The following is a 25590-nucleotide window of genomic DNA, read 5'->3' on the forward strand; positions in this document are numbered from 1 at the left end:
TTAAGCAGTGCTGGGAGTGAGGATGCTCCAGTGCTGCTGCCAAAGAGTTAATCACAACATAATCGTCTCCTTCTCTTTCTGAGAGGAGTTTCTCTGTGGCAGCCCTCAGGGCCGTTGGGTAAGATGCGTGATTGTGTGTTCTGGCAACCACTTTGCAATGTGAAATAAACACCCTTCCCCATAATAGCCTTCATTGAGCATTGTGCCTGGGAACCCATCGTGACACACGGCTGCACAGGGCTGGGGAGCTTCCTCCTCCTACAGCCCAGCAAAATATTTATACAGTGTCTTTGGGTAAACCAGTGCCTCGGTGCTGTGGGCCGAGCTGGTCTCAATGCCTGCCCTGCCCCAAGTCCATCCTGAAATAGCGAGCGCATCCCGGCTCCGTTTAATCTGTCAACCAGATGGAACCAGCCTCACTTCCCATGTTAAGTTTACTTTTTAAATTGCTATAATAGCCTTGCAGAAGTTCTTGTTGCTTTAAGTAACTGGAACAGAACTTTATACACATCGGCATGTAGAGCATCAATCCTTGGGATGTGCACTGTGGAGCCAGGAGGGGAACTGCAGGGTTGCAGAGCATTCAGCATGGGGTCGTGAGTTGTGGTTATTAGGCCTTGCAGTTGCTAAGGGGGAAAAAAGAGAGTCCTTTTCTTGATTGTAGTACTTAAGAATAATATTTTTCAACTCTTGGTGCTGTAGAAAAATGTATTTTGTTGTTGGAGGAACGTCAGCTGCTTTGCAAAGAATAGAAATGCCTTTTTTTATCCCGTTGACCTTCAACCCCATAAGGTCTCAATGGCCAGAGAAAATTATGATGGGTTTCTGGCTCCTGACCATTGCTGCTCACCAAAAGCTGTTCCACAGTGTCACAGTCAGCCCTGCAGACCACAGAACCAGTTGGAGCTAGAAAGCTTGTGTTCAATGTATAGAAGGCTGATTGAAAAGAAGCGTGTTTCCAAGAATCCTCTGTGTTTTGGTTTGTGTAAGGTCTAGAATTTGAAGTATGTTTCTCTTGCCCCACGTAGATCTCAAATAGTAATTGTGGGTGGGGAATTGCAACATATATGGCTGGTTTTAGGGAGGGCATGCGGAGATCCGTTTTTGACCTTGTGACAGACAGGATATTTCTCACTGAGGAGCAAAACCAACCCCCCAAAAAACCCTATTCTGCTGTTTAATTATACTGATGCAGACTTTGGGCCCTGGAGCCAGACAGAGACTAGAAAACAGGAACAGAATCTTAGCAGAGTCTGTCAGTGGAGCATCTTCACTGAGAACTGCTTTGTCTACCATCATTTGCAGTCTTTAAATCAAGGCTGGTTTCACTTTTTGTAAGGGATGCTAAGGGTCAAAGTAATGATCTTGATGCAGATGTGTCAGAGTTCTCGGCCTGTGCTGAGCAGTCAGTCAGATGCTTTCCTTTATTATGCTGTTTTCTGATCTTTATATTTGAGGGTCTCTGAAGACCACATGAGATCATGGCATCACCTTTGAAAACCAAACTTGTAATCTTCCTGGAAACGCTCCTTCCAAAGAAATCAAAGACCTTAAATGTGATGCAGTCATTTTCCTGCAATGATCTCTCTGTAGCAGCATTTATGTTTTCTGCTGTTTTGTCTAGAACTAAGAATAGGAATTCCCAAAACTAACTCTGCACTTACTGTACAGTTCATCACTGTTAGGATAGCCCACGTAGCCTCCACTGGTCACATTGTTTGGTTTGTGAGCTGTTCAGAGCCTAACTGTGAAGACAAACAAGCTCTTGTGGAATTATCATGCAGTTAGTGTTGTTTTTCATTTAACACTTTTGCATCCAGGTTTGAATTCATAGAACTCCCTCCTTCTTGGATGATGTTTTTTTGTTGTTTTATTTTTCCTGAAACCCTCTTCTTAACCTCCAGGCTTGGTTCTAAGAACGCCAACTTTACTTTTGCTGTAGGAAGGAACAGTATCTTCCAAAGTGACTTTTAGGAAAGGGAAGAAAGAAAGTACGCTCCTCTCTTGTCAACAGTGCAGTCATACCATGCATTTACCTAAGCATCCTCTCCATAATAAGAGCAGGGCTATATTTTATGTATGTCATCCCACACGGTCCTATTGCTCGTGAATGAAGGCAGAAAACTGAGCAAGGCAAATCTTGCAAGGCACAAAGCCGAAGTCAACATTTCAGATTCCCCAGAAGGGCTTCTACCCAGATGGCCAATTAGTTGCTTGGGGCACCTCTCCAATGAAGAAAGGCTGAGGGAGGTGGGCTGTGTCTGGAGGTGTGCACTGAGGTTCTTGATGGGAGCTGCAGCTGGAGAGCAGAGGAGTGAGGCTCCATGGGGGAAACCTAAGCTCTTGTCCTCTCATGACTCACTCTTGCAACCGTTGCAGTGCTGTTGACCTACGCTGGGGCTGCAGTGGCTGATGGCTTGACCGGATGTTTCTGACAATGTCACTTGCTCTATTTAAAGCTGTGAACTCTTCTTCCAATCCTGACCTCACTGTTGGCTACTTTAACAAGACATCTCTGTAATGAGATGTGACTGGAGCCATCTGTTTGGGGGCAAGCAGGAACCTCACCCATCACCTTTTTCTGAACCTGTCCCCCACCGTTTTATGCCTGTACTGCTATAACTGACCTGCTCAGACAAAGCCAGCCTCTATTGCCTGCTGCCTGAAGCAATTCCAGACTTGCCTTATCTACAAACATTGCATGGCACATTGAGGCAGAGGCCAAAGTCTCACTACCATGCTTGGTGCTTCGGAATGGGGCAGTTCTAATACATGTTTCCATGGGCCCATCAAAAATAACTTTACTAATTTAAACTACCTTTGGGTAAAGGTGGAGGTAACAACCTTGGCTATCTTTCAGAGACCCTATATCCAAAAAGGTGCTGCTTAGAGGCTCAGTGCTGTGCTTTGTAGGTGAAATTTTGCAAGGCATTCTTGCTGCTCTTCTTGCACCAGAAGTGCTACAATCTTGCTGCTCTTCTTGCAACCACCTTAGTGGGAGGTTGACTGAGTCTGACCAAAGTGTCTGACAAAAACCAGGGTATCAGCACTGCCACCGACTTCTCTTGCTGTTTCTCATGATGACATGGCCTAGCCAGGAGGAAAGAAGGATGTTGGCTGGATATCCATTTTGCCAACCATCACATACCTTGTTTTTATTTTCATTTTTCTTTTTGTTTCTTTTAAGCGGCCACTTGTTCTAAAGTTCTGACGTGGATCCTGCTGTGATCTTTGACAGTGAATTTCTTGCTGATGCTAAGATAACAAGGGCTTTTTGTGATCTCTGAGCTGCTTAATCTATAGGAGATTCCATCTTGGGTACAGGTTTTGAGGAGTTCTCTCTCCTGAGGCTTTACAAGGCAGAAGGTTATTGGATGAGTAGCTGAAGTAATTATTGAATCTAGAATCTCTGCATGTTTAATGTCTATTGCTTTAATTTCTTGGAAAAAAAGGTGACCTGCTTCAAAAACAAAACAAAACGCAACAAAAACACAACACAAACCAGCCTAACAAAAAAAGCCAACACTGGGGTGGAAGTGTTAATGAAAATCCTTATCCTTCTTGCCAAAGACAACTCTTTAACAAACATCATCAAACAAGCATTTTGAAGCCTATGAGGTTTCTCTTGAGCCCTGTACTAAGCAGAAGGAATATTATCTCAGGTTTCCTGTCTGTTCACATGGATATATCAACCTTCTTCAGTAGGGATGTGAGACCAAGCTTTGGAGAATATTTATATGCGTTGAAACCAGTATTATTTGACCTCCATAGCGTTTCCTTAATGCCATTCCAACTCAGAGCTCAGCTGAAAAGAGCTGAAAGATGTTTTAAAGGTGTCTGTGGCGACCAGTGTGAGCTCATTTCTAATTAAACAGAAGCCACACTTTATTTCGTTAGAAGCACGATAATAAATGTACATACAATTGGCTGATTCTCAATTAATTAGCTATTAGAAGCAAATTCCATAAGGTCTAATAGGATTAGAAAGTGGAACTTGGTGTCACTGAAGCATTCTCATTCTCCTGATCTGCATTAAGATGTCATTTTGCTCATGGCTCTGATGTGCTATGGGTAATTTCTGCAGGCTCTGGGTGTGAGGGCAGGATATCTATGTTCCATAGGAGGGTGGTGAAAGGTGTGCAGAAGTTCCCATTCCTTTTGACATGAACTCCTTCAGGCATGGGACATCTACAGCTTCTTTGGAACAAAATGCTCTTATAGAAGTGTAGATGCTCCATCCTTGTAGTCTTTCAAAACCAGGTTGGATGTGGCCCTGGGCAGGCTAATCTGGTGGGGGGCAACCAGCCCATAGCATGGAGTTACACCTGGATGATCTTGAAGATCATTTCCTATCTAAGCCATTCTATGATTCTATGATTTGGAGTAAGCTATGAATCTTCCCCCAAACTGGGGGCTCTCAGCATTCCCTCTCAACCCACCAGTTCCACCTGCAACTTACTTTTATCAGACGGGTTTCAGTAGCCAATTAAATACTAAGATATTGAACAGCTTCCCCTGCCCAGTCCACTCCAGCCACAGCAGCCCATTGAAAGCCCATTGAGAGCCTATTGGGAGCCCATTGGGAGCACATTGGGATTCCATTGGAAACGGTGGCGCAGAGTAAATACTGAGTCCAGCTGCATCCTTGGTGGGAGTTTTGGGGAATTTTTGATTGATGTTTTATTCTAAGGTGATCTAAAAGAATGGAGGCTCTGTGGTGTAGAGGAGATGTGGGAAGCCCTGCTGTTTGTTTTCCTGTAGGGTGGGCTGGTGCTCCGGGTTCCTGAGGAACAGGGAATAGGTGGATGCAGTGCCAATGGGGTCCCTACCTAAATATTTGCATTCATCCGCAAGAAGCATCTGTTAATAGGAGGTCAATCACCTGGAAATTTACTCCAAGCCGTTCTGCTTCCCATTAAGTACTGGCTCGTTTCACTTGCACAAGGTATATTTTTATATGTGCATACAGGGGCGTTTTGTGATGACAAGGAAGGAAGCAAACAGTGTCCGGACTTGATTTTTTTCTTCCTACAAAGCTAGCAGCATTCCCTCCAAGCTCAGTCATCTTTTCTTTTCATTCTTTCCCGTTAAACAAATTTATATCCTCACCCTGAGAATTAATAATACATGTGGATATCTGTATTATTTTTCTATCCCTATTACATCACTTAGGAAGCTGGTCAACACAGTGCATCGCTTCCAGAGCTGGAACCCTCTGAGTAGAGAGAAGGTAGTTGGGCAGGAGCATGGGCAGCAGGGAAAGACAAACCTGCAGTCAACAGGCTGTGGGAATTTCAGGCTGTGGTTGCTCAGAAGGGTTTGTGGGATCTGTTATGATGAGTCCTTAGCTTTCAATTGGATTTCAATCCCAGTCATCAGCCACGCAACTTGGGGTGATACTGTTGGGTAGGGAAGCCAGGATGGGCTCCTCTTGGGTTTCCCCATGGGTCTCCCAGCAAAGTCCTGACTCTTTCCAGTCCTGATGAAGCAATTGAGACCTGATGAGCACCTGAAGGCAGAGAGAGGAGCTTCCTTTCTGAGGGAGGAGGAGGAAGGTGCTTTCCTCCAGATACAAGCCTCTAGGGAAGCTGCAGTCCAAGGAAATCATCCTGGGTAGCATGGAGGGAGTGCTCCCTCTGGGTGGTGTGAGAGATGGGACTGTGTCCATGGAGCTCCTCCTGGAGTTACAAAAGTGATACCAGCACCCTGCCACGTAAAAATGAAATCCTTTGGCTCTGTGCAGTGCATGGTGTGCACAGGGCTGTAACCCAATCCATCTCTGGAGCCAAGCATCCAGGGCAGGTGGCCCACTGCTGGCTGCGTCCCCTCACTGGGACATGGTACAGGGCTCTGTGCTGCAGGATGACCCAGCTGAGCACAAGGCTGTGGCAGGACAGGGACCAGCTCCCACCTCTCGAAGCTGTTGCTGGAGGACATCTCACTGCCCTGGGGCAGAGGTGCAGGTCAGTTTTGTGACCTCAGGACTACTGCACGGCTTTGATTATCTGAGGGATGAGATAGGTTTGCTCTCATTTGCTCAATTTTGCTGTATTTTTGATAGGACGTCTTTATTTATTTATTTATTTTTAAGATAAGTTCATTCATTATTTTTTTTTAATAGAGAGATGTAGGTTGGAGTTAAAGATAGGATCTCCTCCTGCATGCTGAGATATTATCTAGTGGCTGGTGACCCTGCACACAGCAGGGAGGTTGGAACTAGATGATCGTTGTGGTCCTTTTCAATCCAGGCCATTTTGTCCTTCTGTGATATTGCATTTGTTTGGGCAGAAGTTCATCAGGCTTCCTGCTTTCTTTATGGCATTTTCAGGACTTCTCCATATCTCATATGTGGTCTTTCCATTCCCCTCCTGCCTGCATCTCCCTGGGCAATGGCTTAGCAAAGGACTGAGCCAGCAACGAGCAGCTTGGCATTGATCCTCTATCAGCACGGCGCTTCTGGAGCCAGAGCAATGGCAAACTCCATGGCAGCAGTACTTTATCAGTACGTTATCAACCTGATCCCTCCCTTCTATACATAGGGAGAAAAGAATAAATCAGCAAGCTGAGAGGGTGAAACTCTTCAATCTTTTCATGTTGTTTTTGTGGGGTCTTTCTGCTGAGTTGTGCATTGGTTTTGCTGAGCGCTGTGGCGAGCAGAGCCATTGGTTGTCCCTGCGAGGAGCTCTGCAGATTGTGGCCTGCATGCTTTTGGCTTATGTCGACATTGTGCATGTCGAATGTGATACTCCAGATTTTCCTGGCTGCCTTTCAAATGCTTCTCACCTTTACCAGGGCCTGGCATTGAACTGTGGAAGGATGCAGCCCTGCGTGTGTTTGAAGAGTTTGCTAAAGCCCCGTGAATTTACTTTGTTTTTCCCAGAAAAGGAAATGACAGAAACACAGAGACATGGAATGACTTTGAGTGTAAATGAGAAAACATTAAAAGGAAAATATATGTACATTTAAAAGTCCATGTGTACGGGGCTAGCCAAAGTCAAGCAGGAACATTGCAGCCCTGCAGCTGGCGTGGCACAGCAATGGGTTGATGGTTGGACTTGATGATCTTAGAAGACCTGTCCACCCATAATTACGATTCTGGGATTCTGGGATTAAGTAATTCTATGATTCTAAGATCTGCAGGGCGCTGTATGCAGCTCAGTTCTGCTGTCCCACAGACACACAGCTGGAAGAAGAGTTCTGCAGATCTCCAAAAGGCAGGAAATTGAAACTCCTGTGTGTAACCATGTCTAGCTGGGGGGGGAGGCAAAAGAGAAATAAATAGGTCAATGGCAAAAATGGCACTAAAAAGGGTGTATGTATGTGGCAGCACTGAAAGAACAGTGAACCCAAACCAGCGAAACCTCAGCTGTTGTTGGTTTGTCAACTTGCTCGAGCTGCGTGTTGTTACTCTCTTTGAGGTCTATGCACAGAGAGATGCAAATGCATTCTGGAGCGGATGCTTTGCATCTCCATTTTGCATAGTCAGCTCTGTGCAAAGAGAGGGGGCCTTACCGTGGCCTGGGTGTAGAGAAGTTCTGCACGGGGATAGGAAGTTCTGCACGGGGATAGGCAGCAACGTAGCTCCCACTTGCAGGCAGAGGTGCGTTTGCATACAGAGGTGTTTTGTAGCATTTCTTTTCCTTTTTTTTGTATTCAAAGCAAACTGGGAGCATTTTGCAGTGTCAACTTGAAAGATCACTTTGTCGTTTTGGCAAGGTTATGGAGTGATCTTGGAGGCTGCTTGAATTTGATTTTGCTGAGGTTTTATTGCGTTTTGCTTAATTGCTTCTGTTTTATTGTTAATGAGACAAAGAGCAGTTTGTAGAAGAGCTTGAGGAGTAAAATTATCCAGGAGCAGAGATGAAATGTGGATGTTAGAAGTTGCCTTGCACTGTTTGTGCAACTCCTCATTCGATTTTGTTCAGTCCTGCAAACCTGGAGGTGACATCCCTGCCTCATCTGCGTCCTGCAAGGACATCCCTGGGGCAAACCCTGCACCTGGCTGCAGGATCAGTTCCCCATGGGGAGGATGGGCTGTGTCCCATGCTCTCTCTTGGCCAGACACCCCTACAGTCCAGTTGATGACTTTCTCCAGTCTGAGAAGAGCAGACTTGCAACCTTTTTGCAGAGCTTTCAGTGTAACCTTATGAAGCAGAACCATACAGAAGTGGTGTAGCCTGGTGTGGGGTCCAAACCTTGGGTGGCTAAAATCTGTGCATGGAAAACACTGAGGAATATTCGGCAATGGGGATTAATCTTATAATTACACACAGCTACAGTTCCTTGCTGGTGGGATAAATTAGGTCCATCCAGGTGGGCAGCCAGGAGTCAGGACCTGGGACTCCCAATGCATTGCTGCAGGGTGAAATGAACAGTGTTAGGATGAGCTTGATTTCATTTTGGTCGTTGCTATAGGGTCCATTTTTTTGCACTGACTGCTAAAATCACTGCTGTATACTGCGGATGCAGACGATGAGCTCTGCATGCAGCACCGGGCTCTTTGCACGGGGGTTGGGGGGTGCATTTGCATGGGACTTTACAAGATGTGTGCAGTGATGAGCAAAACAAGCCCTGTCTCCTACGCATGCAAAGCAACAGCTTTGTGACCTGGGCTCTATCTGACTGCTGCAGCTCTGAGACTGCAAATATACCCATAAACAGTTGAAGCCAGGATCAAATCTTATGACCCCAAGGACAAGTGGTGTGGGAGCAGGTTGCTCCATGGGGGTGTCCAGGCTTTGCTTGCAGTCTTGCAGAAGGGCAACCTTTGCCTTGAAGCACCATTTCACTTCTTACCTGCTGAAATTGCCTGGGACACACAGCGTATGGGTTTTGCTTTTACCTTTCTGTTATCCACCAGTTAGTTGGTTGGATTTAGCACAAATGGAGAAGTGAGCGGGCAGAAAGACTGCTGAGCCATGGCTCTGTGCATCCAGGGCAGGAAAGAGGCAGTTCATCGATAAGTCAGGGGAGGGTCAAGGGAAACCATTTTCAGCTGATCTCCACAAAGCTCGTTGGCCAGGAGACCAGGGGCTTTGGGATTGACTCAGACCTCATTCCCCACTGATTCACCCTGCAATTATGAGATTGAGCAGAAATCCTAAACTCCATCTGAACTGTAGTTGTCCTTTTCATTCCCCCCCCCCCCCCCTCCCCCCCAACTCCTGTGGTTTGAAACTATGTAGAAACGTTTTGGAAGGTTTCTCAGTGCATGAGTTTAACCCTGAGTCTCAGCAGGGGGAAGGTATTAATGGGGAAAGGCAATTACTGCTTTAGCTGTATGCAAGTCACATTACCTTTGGAAAGAACCACCCTCTCGCCAATAGCTGGCTTCCCATTCAGGGTTTGGCAGGTCTGGAGCGTTGAATTCAGATGAATTTTGGAAGAATCATTGCACAGCAGTAGTTTCAAAATATTAGTTCACTAATGACTTCTTTGCACCAATGAGCGTGTGAGAAGTGAAAGCAGCAGAGATTGTTACAATCCTTGGGAGGGATGTGGCGGTGATGCACGTAATCCCACTTCGCAGTCACCAGTGCTGAATGGCTCCTAAGGGTCATCTTAAACACTGGGGAAGAACTCCATTTTCTTGAGTTTTGTGTGCAGGGAAAACAGGATTAGATACATTACGAATGCAAAAAAGAATCCACTTCTGGGATATAGGAGTGGTGTGTTGGCATTACCTTCCTGTCTGCGGGAACTCAAGTTCAAATCCCAGTTGTCCTTAATGACTGAAGTGATGTTACTGCAGTCTCCTGCTCCCAAGCATGTGTCTGTGGTGAGATGGAGCAGCTTTGGGCTGCTCACTGCTCTACCCAGATGTCAGCAGTGTGTGGGGCAGAGCTGTGTGCTCTGGGGTAGCACAACCCTGTCTTGTCTTCTGCATCTGTGGGACCAGGAGGAAGGGAGCTCTCAGATGGTGTTTCCCTTACCTGGGTTTGTGGGGCAGGAAACCTCTCTCCGTGCTGTCTGTTTTCCAGCAGTGGTGCTCACTAGCTGCATTAATTAACTGTTTCAATTTGGATGCTTTAGTGGAAAAAGAAAAACTGTTTTAAGCTATGAAAGTCATTGTGCATGCCTTGGGGGCAAAGCGCACAGTTGTTTTCCAGCCAGCACAGGTGCCCACGGCTGTCCAGGTTGCTAAGAAGGGGAACTGCTGAAGCCATGTGGGTTAGAAGCAAAAGTGAACCAACGCAGCATTCAATCCTTGAGTTTTTAATGAGCGGAGAAAAGTCTCCTGGAGATCTCCCGGTCTGTTTCTAGTTATGAGGATACTTTATCTCTGCAGGTCTCTCCCTTCCCGTAGTATCCGAGGGCCTCACGGACACTCATGGATGACTCACATCACATCTGCAAAATAGGGAAGTATCCCCATTTTAGAAGTGGGGACTAACGCGGGTTGTAGATGTATGACTTGCCCAGTTTCACACAGGAAACATGTAACTGAAGTGGGAATTGAGCCCAAGTCACATGAGTTGAGCCCTGGATTGCTGTCTGCCCTTGGCGAGCCCAAAGCAGCTCAGCAGATGTTGTATGTGTGGAATCGGTTTGAGAAGCAGGCGCATTCATCCAGAGGTTGTAGCTGTAAATGTGAAGCTGCTGATGCATGTGGTGGGTCAGGATAAGGTGGGAAATACAGCAATGAACTGAAAGTGAGGTGAGAGGAGAAGGGGTTGATGGAGCCCACCCTGTGGGGGATGTGCACTTATGGACACCCTCGTGATGTCTCTGAGGAGCACATTGGCTTTACATAGAGTCTGTTTACATTAATCCTCACTGGACGTGCCTTTCTGCAGCAGTGCTTATACGCATTTGCTGTACTTCACTTGTAATGAGCATGTCCCCTTTCTTCTGTTAGTGTTTCCTTTGTCTGCTGTGATACGTGTCACTGAGCGCGTCACTGGGACTCACATCTGGATAAACTGGGGCTTGTGGCAGTCGCCGATTGCTGGGTTCAGTCCCTTGTAATTAGCAAGAAATATGTGTGACTTTGCTCTTAGTACATGGAGCTCAGCATTGGGTCTGTCCAACTGGTGGCTCTTCAGCCATAAAGCATGACTCCAAAGGTGGAAGCAGGGCCCTGGTCTTGCTCTCTTCTGTTCCATGCAGATACTGATGCTCTATGAGTAGTTCGAGTTGTGCTCTGTGCCATGGTTGGGTTTTAGGATGCAGAGCCCCAGGGGAGGAGAAATTTCAGTCCTCTCCCAGACAAATGAGGGCTCATTACACCATGGTTTGTGGTGGCTGCAGGTCTTCAGTGGCTCCATGTAACAGTTCTCCAAGCTTGTTTCCTCTATGGACCTGGGATTTGGGAGGAGACAGGGTTGTTTTCGGGCACTGCCATGCCACCCATCCACTGCTTCTTCCTGAGCTTCTGGGATTTGGGATGGCAAAACAGGAGAGCAAAACTGAGCTTAGAAAAAATGACCTTTCTCTTATGGCTGCTCTTGGGCACACTCCTTAGGTGAGAGGAGGCTGCTTGCCTAAGTGTTAGTTGTCCGGACTTATTATCATTTAGATATTTACATGGCCCCTTATGGGGGCCATTTTTGAGAAGGAAGGAGACTGTGGGGCTCTGAATAACATGGGCAGGTTTGTGATACAGGGCTTGGAGGGATAAGAAAGTCACAATTCAGAGCCGGACACAGCACTGTTAAAAGTCAATGTGGCAGCAACTGAAGGCTGGTTGGGGGGTAGTGGCAAGAGTGAAGCCCATTTGAAACCTTGGGAACAGTAACCAAAATTTGCTGCTGTGTTCTGTTCTTCTGTGTTTCAGGGGAGCTGTGACCATGTAGCCAAGGAAGAGTTCTGCTTAGTTCTGCCCATGCCTTTGCTCTTATTGTGGGTCTGAGCCCTCCTGCTGCAGAGTGGGGTGCACAGTGCCAATGAACATGGGATTTGGTGCTGGGCCATTCCTTTGGAGGAACTGTATGTTCTTCCATGGAACTGCAATGCTCATATCTGTGAAGGAGTTGTCTTTGCTTGTAATGTATGCAAAGAAGATTTAGTGGTGGGGTTGTTAGAGTTAGGGTAGTATGGTTGGGTTGTAGTTGGACTTGATGATCTTTAAGGTCCTTTTCCAACCTGAGCAATTCTGTGATTCTATGATTCTGTGCTCAGGGTTGTTTTTCAAAGTGCATTTTCACTTGGGATCTTGCTTTGCCTAAGCCTGACTCCCTGTGCAGATCAATGCATTCATGTTAAAAGGTCAGTGTAAGTATGGAGGAACTGAGTGGTTGAATGAAGTGGAGGTGGCCTGAATATGTGCTTGCCAATGTGTGGTGTCCACTGAGCAGGAGAACCTATTAGCAGTGTGTTCCAGCAGCGTGCACATCACCATAAGGGTGAACTTGCTGCAGGAGGTGAGCGCAGTCACCAAGGGCATCTCCAGCTGTTGGGACTCCGTTTGTGTACTGTTCTGGTTACCAAGCAATGCTTTCCATCAGGGCACCTGATGTAACCCTGCGTGCTCACTGCTGAGATGGCATTTTAATATCCAAGCATTATGATTCCAACATGCTCTTTCTTTTACAGACTGAATTAAATCCTGGGCAAACAAGGGAGAGACACCATCAAAATTACAGGCTATCAAGTCCACTGTAAGTAATCTCTGTTTTTTCTTAGTGAGTTGCTCTGGATGTGTGTGTTGTCCTTTGCAGTGGGCTCAGCCTGGAAACAGTTGTTGTTCTGTTCTTTGTCTGCCTTGCTTTGCTTTTTCTTTGCTCAACATAGCAATTTTTTTTGCCTGGCAAGTCCTGCCAATGCTGTATCAGCTTTTTATATTACCAAGCATATTTACAAGAGGTAATGATCTATCATTGCTGCCCACTATTTACATTGTGAGCCCCTTTTGGCCATAAATCACTTTGAAAGTCCAGGGGAGCATCTGTGCTGTCATTCAGAGATGAAGCTGGGATCTCATCATGACAATCATCATCTCCAGGCAGCAGAATGCTCTGTGCTCTGCCCATAGTCCTATCTGCTTTGATAAGACATTGCCTTGCAGAGCTCTGTAAGAACCAAGGAACACTGTGAGCTACTGACAGAAGGGTCTGGTTTCACTCAGCTGTGTCTCCCCACATTGATTAATCTGTAGCTTAAAAATGAGAAAATGCTAAATGTTAGTGGTTGCCAGTAAGAAGGGAGCCATACCTTTCTGAAGAGCAGAAATAGGAGCTTGCGTTTTGCTTAGTTCACTCGTTTTCACAAAACTTGGAAGAATCCAAATATACTTAACATATGTCAGCTATGATAGACTTTAAACCTGATGGATGTCGGCCAAGTGGCTTCAAAGTTATCACAGAGAGTGACCAGGCAGATTTTCCAGTAGCACATTAGCTGCTCTCACCTTCTTAAAAACAGTCCAAAGTTCTGTGTGGAAGAAAATGCTGTCTGTTGTGGTTGGAATGGTATGGAAAGGCAGGGTTTCTGTTGGAATAGCTTCCCGCTAAGCCTGCTGGATCTCAATCTGTCTTACACAGGTCCAAACAGCAAAGAAAACCCTTCCATCTGCTGCGGTATTGCAAACAGCAGAGTTTTGCCACCAGGAAGGTTTTAAGGAACCACTGTAATGAAATGTTTTAGTGTGCTGTAAGCAACAGGCAAGCAGCAGAAAGCCAAGCACTGCTGTTTTCCACATCTTCCTTGGAAGGACTGGGTCCTGGAGGCCAACCACAAGGCAGATGAAGGACTCCTTCATATGTCTTCTCAGTGACGTTCCCACCTGGGGCTCAGCCTGCAGCATTTCTCTGCCAACTTCTGGGAGCTTCCATCCCAAATCCAATGGCAAAGAGCTTCTTCCAGGAAATACGCGCAGTGATGATCCCCCATATCGGGTCAGTGCTAGGCACTGGCTGGTTGGCTCTTCCTCAAGTCCTGTAGGAGGACTTAGGCAAGGTTCAGGGTTTGGAGAGTCTGTGTTCCTGTGCATCTTCACAGTAATCCATTGCAGCCATAATAAAATAATTCAAAGTACCAACAAGACTGTCTAAAATAGCATTCCTAAGCATTTTATCTTAGGCTTTAGGGTGAAACTCTGGTCCCATTCAAATCAGAGGGAACTTTCTCATTGATTTCCTTCATCAAGGTGGAAGCCTTTGTTTTTGTCTTACAAACGAAACAGGCATTTCTGTTCATGTTCACTCTGTTTCACTTCAAGTAAAACCCTGAGAAATGATGTTTGAATAGAAATACTAGCTGGAATCCTCCATTTTAATGCCTGTACTTTGGATTTGGCCAAAGACATGCAATGTTAGCAGCTGGAAACCATGCTCCATAAAATCCATGTGACTTTTTCCTTAAGGATCTGCTGACATTGTGCCAGTGCTATGCACTGCCTTGCTGTGCTGATCTACAGAGAAGGCAGTGCAGAGCACAAGCTAAATGAAAGTCAACACTAATAAGCAGAAAGAGTAGTGGCATAGCACATGACAGAGAAAAGAGACTCCTCAGGTCATGTGGAGGCAGAGATGAAAATAAAAGCAAAAGACATGCCTTTTCTGAGAAGAAAAATGGGAGAATGGAGAAAGCATGATGATAAGGGACAATATTGGTGGTAGGTGGACAGTTGGATTGGATGATCATGGAGGTCTTTTCCAACCTTGGTGATTCTATGAGTATGAAAATAGAGGCTGGCAGATTTTGGCTGAGAGAAAGCAAAGAGAAACAGCAAGAAATGCAGAGGAGTAAGATGAGAGTCAGCTTTATTGTCTGTGTAGTGATCCTCCTTAGCAATATCAGGTTTTATCCATTGGGGCACAGCAGGGTTGGGCATCCACCCCTCAACCCTTTGGAAGCTCTCCTTCCCTTATCCCACCATGTCACAAAGCTCATGAGAGAGAAACACTCCCACAGTTTTTAGCTTCAGTGGACTTCATGTTTTTCTGCTGCTTTATTCCGCGCTGTTGAATTTTCCTTGGAGAGGTATCAATCCAGTGAAATGGTATCCAGCCAGGAGAACTATCTTTTGCCATTGCCATTCCAAGGGCCATTTCCAGTAATGGAAAAAATATGTAGAAAGTAGCCTGAATTGCCCCAGAATGGTCGTACACGCTGCTGTAGGCAGCAGGTGTGCTTGCTCGTTGACCAGTTATTTAAATGCTAACTTTTGTGCAGAGTTCATGACTAAATCAGCTGCAGCCCATGTGTTCATCAGAGGATGGTCTGAACAGTTGGGATGATATTGAATCATCTTAGGAAGCTTCCTCACAGGCCCAGTTATTTTGCACTTTGGAGTAGATATAGAGTCTATAGGAGAAAACAGTATTAACATGTTTTTCAGGCTTTCTTTTGCTGGCAGTTCTTAAATGTGAGTGTGCGAGCTTGTGGGAGGCAGCATTCACATTGTGCTTGCTGAAAAAGTCTCATCTTAAATCCTCTCCTACCACCACGTTATGTGCTCTGTGCGTCATGAGTGGGGCAAAGAACGCAATCTTGGGCAAAAATGGATGTGATAAATCAGTTTCCCAGCTGCCTTTGATCTTGAGTAAGTCCTGTGCTGTAAATACAGCACGCTAAGTGTAGCCCAGACCACACTTGGTCAGCACGAAGGAGCCAGCACTCTCAGAAAGGGATTTCAAAATGTAATTAATTACGCCTCGTAGTAATGAGCACACAAACATGAGGCACCTTTCCTAGCGAGTCAGGGCAAGTGCAAGGCTGGGAAGAAGCAAAGTTCTTGCTGGAGGAGATGAGAAAAAAGGAAAGTGAAGCATTAAGATAGGAGTGAGTTTTCTGTACGTGTACCTCAGATGTGGTTGTCAGAGCAGACCAAGTAAGCCACTGCTCCTATTAATAAGAGATGACAAATCAGGGCAATCAGTCTCACTGATCGGAGACATTGATGTGGGATGCATTGTCCCCATGGGGTCCCTCATTGGCACCTGCACCTCCCAGTGATGGTTAGAGAAAATAGGGGATTTAATGACTTGAACCCACCTGAGGTTAGATGGATCAATCCCATCCAAAGAACGGACAGTTTTTAACCACTCCTGTAAAATATGATTGGTTGGATGCTACCATATTTTTAGACACACCTAAATTAAATTCCCTGACACCCCATGTCTGTTCTTTCTCATGGAATACTGAGCATCCACAGGGATGTAGGGCCAGATAAATAGAGGATTTTGCATAGAACACAATGGACCTCTTCTGTTGGCTCTTCTTTGTTGCTGCTCAGAATAAGGCTGGGCTGTTGGGCAGCTAAAGTCTCAGGCACATGGAGTGCAGTCCCCTGTGCCTCCCCGTTATGTGTGGTTTACTCTTCAGCCCCATCCCTGCGTTCTCCCCCTGTACGGGGCAGGAGCAAAGCAGCAGGGCTTTGAGCAGGTTCCCATTAAACCAATGCCATTCTGTTGTAGCAAATCAGAGAGTACTTTCATAAGGAAGACACTTTCTTTTCTTTCTCACTGTAAATCATTTGTATCAGTTTGCTTCACTTAAAAAGCTCCATCCTTGGGAACGCTCCTCCTACTTTCTATCCCATCTCTTGGTGATGCTGCCTTCTTTCAGTGCAATCAGAGTATTTCCTCTCCAAGTGTCTCATTAGTAGCTGTGTTTGATGACAAATAAGTGTCGTAGAGCTTCCCATTGTAAGGAGGGTTCGCCTTTTCAGACAAGCAATTTCAACATCCTGCCCATATGAAATATGTGCATAGTATAGAGCTGGACTTGCATCACTGCTTGGCAGCAAAAGGCAGGAAATTAAAGCAACAAAATTTCAGTAAAAGAGTGCATGTCCTTTCTCTTTGCCTGCTGTTGTTGTAAGTGACAAGATTACTGCAAGCTTAGGGGCAGATTTCATGCAGAAGGATTGGCTTTTTATTCGTCAGTGAATGTATGTGCTACATTAGGCAGTGCTTTGTATATAGTCAGTTTTACTGTGTAGTCTGTTGGGAAGGGAAGTGCAATTACAGAAAGCTGTAACACTATAAACGTTTGCAGGAGATTAGGAGGAATCCACATTCGAAGCCATTTAAATACATTTTTCAGATCTGAGCGTGTTTCAAGTTACTGTATTTGGTTACAGCTGCAGTGCCAGCTTATGTGTACATTACACTAAGCTTAAGTCCCTGAGGTTTGACTTAGTGTGATTTATGTTTAGGTTATCATTACGAGTGACGTCTCATAACTTGTGGACATTCAGTTATTCTGAGTTTCTTCTTGCAAAATATTCCTCTGTAAAAGCAGCGCTGTTTAATTACTTAAATACAAATGCTGAAGTAATTTTTGTCTGTTTATTTTTCTCTTGGATGTAATTGCAGAAATGTTGGAAATGCTTTTCCGAGGCTTTTGAACTCAGAAGTGGAACAGAAGGAAGACACAGGGGGACGTACACCGTTCAGCGTTATTTTCCTTGCACAGGAAAAGAAGATCATTATGAGATGAGCGCTAAAGTCTCAAGTTTTCAAAGGTTTGCATAACAAACAAGAGACACATTGTGGGTTGCATCTTGACTTTGAAGGCTTGCCACTGTCAACTGAAATAAAATGGCGAGGTTTAAAGCCTTAACCAAGTTCACAAGGAAAATATTTGGACTAAAAGTTTTGGAAAGTTTTCTCTCTTTGAAGTAGTTTGTCATGTGTTACCAATGTGAACTTTATTGACCTTGAAACGTTTTTTTTTTTTGAGTCAAATAGCAACTAGTGACACTTTAGTAAAATCTTAAATCAACAACCATCTCCTGGTGACTCCAGCTTCGTAGCAAATGCAGGCAAAACAGGGAATCTGCAGAAGAGACCTTTATTATTCGTAAATGAAGCCTGCCAAAACCTTCCCGAAATAGCATTCAAAGACCCTTTTAAGGTCATGGATCCTGAACAAAGCCAGAAGAGCACAAAAAAGGCTGAGGAAAGTCCAAGAAAGAGGCTTCCCAAAGGAGAGGCTTTCCAAGCCAGTATTTCATCTGCAGCTACGTATCAGGGCAGCTCTGCTTCTTCACAAGGAACCCCTCTCCGAGATCTCATATCGCAGCAGCACTTTTCTGGCTCTTTGCCGATTCCAAGAGAGGAATCTCAGGAGAAGACTGGACATCAGAAGCAACCTAAAGCTTCCTCTTTCGAACACCCTCCCCACGTCTCGCAGCTTCAGCAGCACGCACTGTCACCAGCATTCATGTCTCCTGGGAAACCCGAGCACGTCCTTGAAGGGCCCACATGGCAGCTAGTTGATCCCGTAAGACCAGGTCCCTCTGGCTCCTTTCCATCACCCGGGCTTCATGCGCACCACGGCCAGCTCTTACCTTCCCATTCACCTATCATTCCTGGAGAGGACATGCCGTCCGTTCAAAAGGTCTACATCCCTCGCCCTTCACAGGCTCCCTTAAAACAAGCTGAGGAAGTGCACAAGAAGGAAAAGAAACCTCAGAAGCCAGGCAAATACATTTGCCAGTACTGCAGCAGGCCTTGTGCGAAGCCAAGTGTGCTCCAAAAACATATCAGGTCACACACAGGTGAGAGGCCGTACCCTTGCATTCCATGTGGCTTTTCTTTTAAGACTAAGAGCAATTTGTATAAACATAGGAAATCTCATGCTCATCGAATAAAAGCTGGGCTGGCCTCAGGGATAGGAGCAGAGATGTATCCGTCAAGCTTGGAAATGGAGAGGATTGGTGGGGAGGACTTTGAGGAGCCAACAGAAGGAGAAAGCACAGATTCGGAGGAGGAGACAGGAGCGATGTCGGGTCACCCTGCAGAGCTCTCCCCCAGGCAGAAGCACACCTTGCTGTCCAGCAGCCTGCTGAGCGCCGGGAGCCAAGGCTCCAGCCACGACCGCTGTTCCCTGTCCCATTCCAGTATGTCTCAGTCACTTGAGGACAGCAGCCAGTTTGCAGAGCCACCATCTGACCAAGCTCTGAGCCATAAATCGGAAGATACCCACACGATAAAGCAGAAGCTCGCACTCCGTTTAAGTGAACGGAAGAAGGTCATAGATGAGCAAGCTTTCCTGAGTCCGGGGAGTAAAGGAAGTACTGAGTCAGGCTACTTCTCCAGGTCAGAAAGTGCAGAGCAGCAGATCAGCCCCCCAAATACTAATGCAAAATCTTATGCAGAAATTATTTTTGGGAAATGTGGTAGAATTGGGCAAAGGACTGCAATGTTGTCTACAAACACAACGCAGGGGTTTCCGCATCTCTCTACTGAAGAGAAACCCAGTATGGTACCATTATCTGTGCCTAGAACACAGGTTATTGAACACATCACTAAGCTAATTACAATTAATGAAGCTGTTGTAGATACCAGTGAAATAGATAGTGTTAAGCCTAGAAGAAGCTCTTTATCTAGACGTAGCAGCATTGAATCTCCAAAGTCTGCTGCTTACAGGGAACCATTTCAGTTTGATATCAAGTCCGGTTCCAGTAGCCAGTTGGATGCCTCAAAAACATTGACATCCCATGGTGAAAAAATGAAGCCTGAACAATCATTGTTGTCACTTCAGCAATCCCACAGTGCCACAGAGACAGTGCCTCTCCTAAGAAGCCACTCAATGCCTTCTGCTGCATGCACTATAAGCTCCCCACACACCTTTAGAGGTAGCTACTCATTTGATGATCACATCATGGAGCCTGAAGTCTTAAGCCGCAGTCAAGCATTTTCTTCCCATCCTCGAATGCTAAAACGACAACCAGCTATCGAGCTACCTTTGGGAGTAGAATATGTCACAGAGGAGGTGAGCTCTGCGAGCAAAGAAACTGTTTCCAAACCTCCTGAGGAGCCTGAAACCAAGGAAAGCGAACTTACCAAAAAATCACGGAAGGGGCCGAAAGTTAAAGGGTTCATGTATGAATGTAACGTTTGTGGTGCTCGGTATAAGAAAAGGGATAATTATGAAGCCCATAAAAAATACTACTGCTCAGAACTGCAGCTCTCAAAGCCACGTTCTTCCACTTCCCATACCTCTTCAGAGACTGAGAAAAACGTCATGGATCCTGACACATGGCCCCAAGTGATGCATTACAAGCTAGGGAGCACTTTGGAGCTTACCCCGCTCCGAAAACGGCGGAAAGAGAAGAGCCTGGGCGATGATGAGGACCCTCCAGCTTTTGAGCTGTCGGATACTCCCTCCTCCAGCACTGGGCCAGGAGCTCAGTTTGCAAACCCGGCCTCATCCGACGTCGCTTTAAATCTAACCCGTGAATCCATGAAGTCACCAGCAGACCCGGGGAAATCCGCACCTTCTGATGTCAGTGCCAGCTTCCATTCCAGGAATACCAAACTGGTTTCAAGCACGGAGGGCAAAGAGAGAAGAGCGACCTCGAAGGAGATCTCTGTCATCCAGCACACGAGCTCCTTTGAGAAGTCTGACTCCATCGAGCAGGTGAGCGGCTTGGAGGGCGAAGAGAAGCCCACGCCGCAGTACCCATCTCAGCCAACCACGCAGCACAGCCGCCCACATCACTCCCTGCAGCCCAAGCTGGTGCGACAGCCCAACATCCAAGTCCCAGAGATTCTGGTCACAGAGGAGCCCGACAGACCAGAAACTGAACCAGAGCCTCCTCCGAGAGAGCCAGAAAAAACGGAGGAATTTCAATGGCCGCAGAGAAGCCAAACGCTTTCTCAGCTCCCTGCAGAGAAACTCCCACCAAAAAAGAAGAGGCTGCGGCTGGCAGAAATGGCTCAGTCCTCTGGAGAGTCCAGCTTCGAGTCAGTCTCTCTCACCAGAAGCCCAAGCCAGGAGAGCAGCGTATCCCACGGCTCCAGCCATTCCGTGTCATTCGATCGGGAAGATCACAGCAAGACAGAGCCCAGCAGCCAGCCTCCCGAATCCCACTCCAAGCCTCCAGGTGTTGGCTCCCACATGTTGATGGTCCCAAGCCACCACCACCACCATTCCAGGGAGATGCGGAGATCTGCCTCCGAGCAGACACCCAACGTGTCCCATGTTTCCCAGATGTCGGAGACTCGCAGCAAGTCCTTTGACTATGGGAGCTTGTCCTCCACTCCTGCCTCCACTCCTGGCCCCTCCACCTCCTCGGCTCCCCAGGAGAGGAGGAAATGCTTTCTTGTGAGGCAGGCATCCCTCAGCAGGCATCCGGAGCACGATCCAGACCCAGCTCCAGCAGGCCGACCAGAGGCAGAAGACCCAATTTCTTCCTCAAGCAAATCTCCCTCAACAAGTTTGCCCCATCAGCCGCCATCTTCATCCCCTTTGCCCTCTCACGGTACCTACCCAAGCGATAAGAGCCAGCCAAAGGACAGCCCCCAGCCTGCGTATACCCAGCCCTACACAGAAGCCCTGCAGGTCTTCCATCCCGTCCCCCAGCTAACGCTTCATGAAAAGCAGTACCTCTCCCCACAGGTTTCCATCTTCCCCTACCAGCCGCTCCTGCCCCAGCCGGGGCAGCCTGCAGAGCTCTTTGCTGCACACACCATGTCTGACCTCCTCTCTGCACAGCTCAGCGTGCCCCAGCTTCCCCCTTCCATCTTCCAGACACCTCCACTGCCCCTCCAGCAGACGCTGCTGCACCCGGGTCCACTGCACCTCGCTCCGCCGCTGATGCCGCACCCCACCGAGGTGCCCTTCAGGCAGCACCCCTCCTTCCTGCCAGTGCACTACCCCAGCTCCTCGCCAATCTCCTCTGCCTTTTTCCTGCCTCTTCAGTCTCAGTTTGCTCTCCAGCTGCCAGAGGCTGGGGGACATTTACCGCAGCTCAAATCCAGTTTATTCCCAGCAGCAGGGACCTCCAGCCTTTCCCCGTGCACAGAATACAGCTTGGACACTCGGTTGTACCCCCTGACCCGCACAACAAGCCCTTCGGTGCCCATGTCCACAGCTCAGCTCGCTGTTCCCACACGGTCAGACCCTGTGGTGTCCCTCGTGGTCCCTGTCCGCATTCAGACCAACATGCCGTCCTACGGGAGTGCCATGTACACCACGCTTTCCCAGATCCTGGTCACTCAGTCTCAGTGCAGTTCCTCTTCTATTGTTCTCCCCAAATTCGATGATTGCCAAGCCAAGGGGACCCTGGTCTGCAGTGCTGATGTGCATGGCCTTGGGTTTGATCTAGCACAGATGATCACAGAAGAGCAAAGGATTTTCCAGAGCCCGTATCTGAGGGTGCCATTACCCCTACCGGAGCGAAAGGGCTGCATCCCGCTCACCTCCCCAGCAGACAGTGTCCTTGGGCTGGAGGGAGGCCCATCTACTGTTGGTGGAAGCAAGAGGATGCTCTCTCCAGCGGGCAGTTTGGAGCTGACGATGGAAACTCAGCAGCAGAAAAGAGTGAAAGAGGAGGAGGTGTCAGAAGCAGAGGAGAAGTTGGAAGTGGTGAAACCACCCAGTGCAATAGAAGAAGGGAAAAAGCAGGATAAAGCTCACTTTCTTACTGAAAGCCAAGGCAGGGCTGAGACTGAAACACCACCTAGTTTGTCCTTAGAGCAGTCGGAGCCGAAGGAAACCCCGAGTACTTTGCAGCAAGCCGTGTCCCGGCCCGGTTCTCCAAGCTTTGAGGCTCTGGAGGAGTATCAGCAGCCAGCTGGCAAGCAGCCCCTTGGCAAGGGACCTTTACAAAGCGTGAAGAAAGAAGACTCCAAAGAGCCGGTGGAGCAGCCTCCACCAAGCCCTCCAAGCCCTGCACCTCTGTCTGAGGTCTCTTCAAGTGCAATGAAGTCTCGAGAAGGTACGGATATGAAGAAGGTACTTCAGTTCCCCAGTCTCCACACAACCACTAATGTCAGTTGGTGCTATTTAAACTACATAAAGCCAAATCACATCCAGCAAGTCGACCGGCGGTCTTCAGTATATGCCAGCTGGTGTATTAGCTTGTATAACCCCAACCTTCCGGGTATATCCACTAAAGCTGCCCTGTCCCTCCTGAGGTCCAAGCAGAAGGTGAGCAGGGAAACCTACACCATGGCTACTGCTCCACGGCCAGAGGCAGGCAGGCTTGTCCCGTCCAGCTCCAGGAAGCCCAAAATGACAGAGGTAATGCAATCCTATATATTTCTCCTCATCTATTTGGATACATGGGAAGAGGGGGACGAGGGATGGGGAATTGCTACTGTTAGTTTAATAGGAATTTGTTCTCAGTTGGGTAAGTTCTCAGTGAAACTTATAGAGTGAAGAAGCAAACACCCATTAGAATCCCCCCACACCAAAATAATAATAAGTAAAAGGCAAGCCTGCTCCAAAGCAATGTGCCGTATTTCTGTCCTCCAGTTTCTACTTGCCTTGTAATCAAAAGAGCATGTAGGAATCACCACCGCACCATGAACCGCCACTGCTCGAGCAAAAAAGATTAGACTTGATTTGCATTTCTGTCTCGATATTTCAAATAGCTTTACAGCTTCTTTTTTTTTTTTTTTTTTCCTTCTTAATAAATGCTGTTACAATTCCCTACATTTTGCATGTTATAAATGACAAAGGATTACCTTGAGGAAATGGGATTCTGTCTGGTTGTGCATCTACTGATCTCACGTTAATGAACATGGAGAGGCATGCTTAAAAGTATTTAAAAATATTAAAGGGAGATTTGCAAGTGTATTTAGGCTCCCAAAGAAGTGTATAGGCATGCAGTGACATTTATAAAAGTGCCTCAGTAGGTTAGACATGGAGCCTTGTGAAAACAACCGTGTCTTTTAGCCCATTTAGTTCATGTCCTTAGCTGTCTGCCTGCTTTTCTGGATACCTAAGGATATTTTATACGTTGTCTTTGGAATTAAGAGCAGCAAGGTCAGTGGCTTTGTGCAGGCAGAGCTCGCCAAAGCCATTGGCCACATGGGTGCAGAAGTCCTTAAGATGCTTCTGCTGCCTGGAGTTTTGTATCTCACATTGAGGCCAGATTTTTTTCTCCCTCAGTTAATGCTGAACCGTACAGATCCCCTTTAATCCAGGTCATGTTCATGTAGATTAGCAAACAGAATTGCTCGAAAGACTTTGCAATTTGATATTCATCTCAAGTCAATTTATATTGATGGATTATTCATTTTATTTCTGAATCATGAAATGAACTCTGAATATTAAATTTATCGTAATCGCTGCTGCAGCTGCTGCTTATAAATATGTCTTAAAATGCACAGTAAGGTCGCTGTGATTCAATAAATCTTTATTTCCATTCAGCATTTCCATCATTCTCCTGCAGAAATCCAAAAGGCAGATTTTCTTGGAGCCTGGGGGCAGATAATTACCTGTGCAGTGCAATAACCGCACTAATGCTTGATATTTATGCACTCTTTTTTTTCAGTGGATTTTATCTGGAGGGTGTTGTACCATCCTTGATTTCATTCTCTTAATAGAAGTGCCTGTGCTCCTTTGAACTTTGCTCTTTGGCGTGGTGCTAAAATGAACACAAAGCGTTCAACGAGTGACCCTCATATCCCAAAGTTATAAGTTCAGATCTACACAGGAGCAGCTCAGCCCTTACCCATCAGAACACCTATTTCTCTGCATGTGTTTGCTCAAAGGCTGGCAAACCTTTTCGATAAAACCCTACAAAAGCTGCACTTTTCACAGTGCAGTTTGCAAAAGCAAGGGCTTGTCCTGCAAAATCCACCTAGAAAACGATACAGCCTAACTTTAACATTGATACCTGCTGCTGGGAAGGAGTGGGTTTTGCAGGAATCACATTAATTTCAATGGAGATAAATTGACCTCATGCCAAGTCAAGAGATATTTTTAATTAGACGATCAGTGGGAGTGAAATCCCCATTTTAGTCTCATTTTATGGCTGGCACGGATTAGGAAACTGCTGGTTACTCAGGAAGACGCGATTACCCAGAGCTGCGTAGCAGTGGCATCAATCAAAGGTTGAGAGTTCAACCTTCAGTTAACTCCAGCTGCTTAAGTCTTTTCCTCCTTATGGAACTATAAGCTGTCAGTCAACACAACAGAAAATGTACAAAGGCTCTAATATTTGGTATAATTATGCATGCAGCAAGCTACCAGCAAGCAGTAGTACTGTGTATACTGTCTACGTACTTGGCTTGATTTCTAAATTACCAGTGGGATTTACTGAGCAGATCAATTCTGAAGTGACTGTAGGCTGCAGTGTGCATGTAGGGATGGTTAATTACACTGTATCGTGCTTGTACAGTTTGTAAATTAAATGAGATTGTAATAGGGGGTAGTAGTGACTGTATGATTTTGGCTCTCCACGGTGCCTTTCATCTGTCTATGTTTTGTGCTTTCAAAAGTTGCAATAAATAAACCTCATGCTACATCTAGAAAGTCAATTGTTTTGTATTCCTCAGTAAACAAGGAACTGAACTGGGAAGGTTTTCACTAGCATTGTTGTGGATGTGTAGCTCCTATCAGGAGGTGAAGTCATAGTGCTCCATGTTAAGTTTTCAGAGGTGCCACTGATTGGCTCGGAGCACAGAGCCCATCCCCATGGAATCATAGAGATCCATCTGTGCTGTTATATTGTTGTAACGTTGCCTGGCCCCACTGTGTCCTGGGTGGATAACCCACGTGGTGCCCAGGAACATCAGGGGAGGTTGGGCCATTCCCTGGAAGCATGCATGGGGCCGATGGTGTGGAGTTGGGATCATCTGTGTGAGCTGACCCAGAGCGGAGAGCAGCCCCAGGTCCCATGGAACTTTTCAGGTCTCTTCTTGAGTTCTGTGGCTTCTCTCTAACCAGGGGAGACAAAGAGGC

The 25590-nt window shown here is 46.6% G+C and overlaps 1 protein-coding gene across 10 annotated transcripts in view; it reads left to right on the top strand.

Annotated features, from left to right (window-relative positions):
- Nucleotides 1–25590, top strand: part of HIVEP3 (HIVEP zinc finger 3) — a 207924-nt gene that overhangs the window by 132328 nt on the left and 50006 nt on the right. For all 10 annotated transcript variants that reach the window (XM_072355285.1, XM_072355288.1, XM_072355283.1 and 7 more), the window contains 2 exons: nucleotides 12535–12599; nucleotides 17262–22920. In XM_072355285.1, coding sequence (XP_072211386.1) covers nucleotides 17806–22920 — 5115 coding nt within the window. In that variant the 5' untranslated portion in view covers nucleotides 12535–12599; nucleotides 17262–17805. The remainder of the gene's footprint in view (nucleotides 1–12534; nucleotides 12600–17261; nucleotides 22921–25590) is intronic.

Source organism: Excalfactoria chinensis, chromosome 22 (assembly GCF_039878825.1).
Source record: "Excalfactoria chinensis isolate bCotChi1 chromosome 22, bCotChi1.hap2, whole genome shotgun sequence".
NCBI classification, from domain to species: Eukaryota; Metazoa; Chordata; class Aves; order Galliformes; family Phasianidae; genus Excalfactoria; species Excalfactoria chinensis.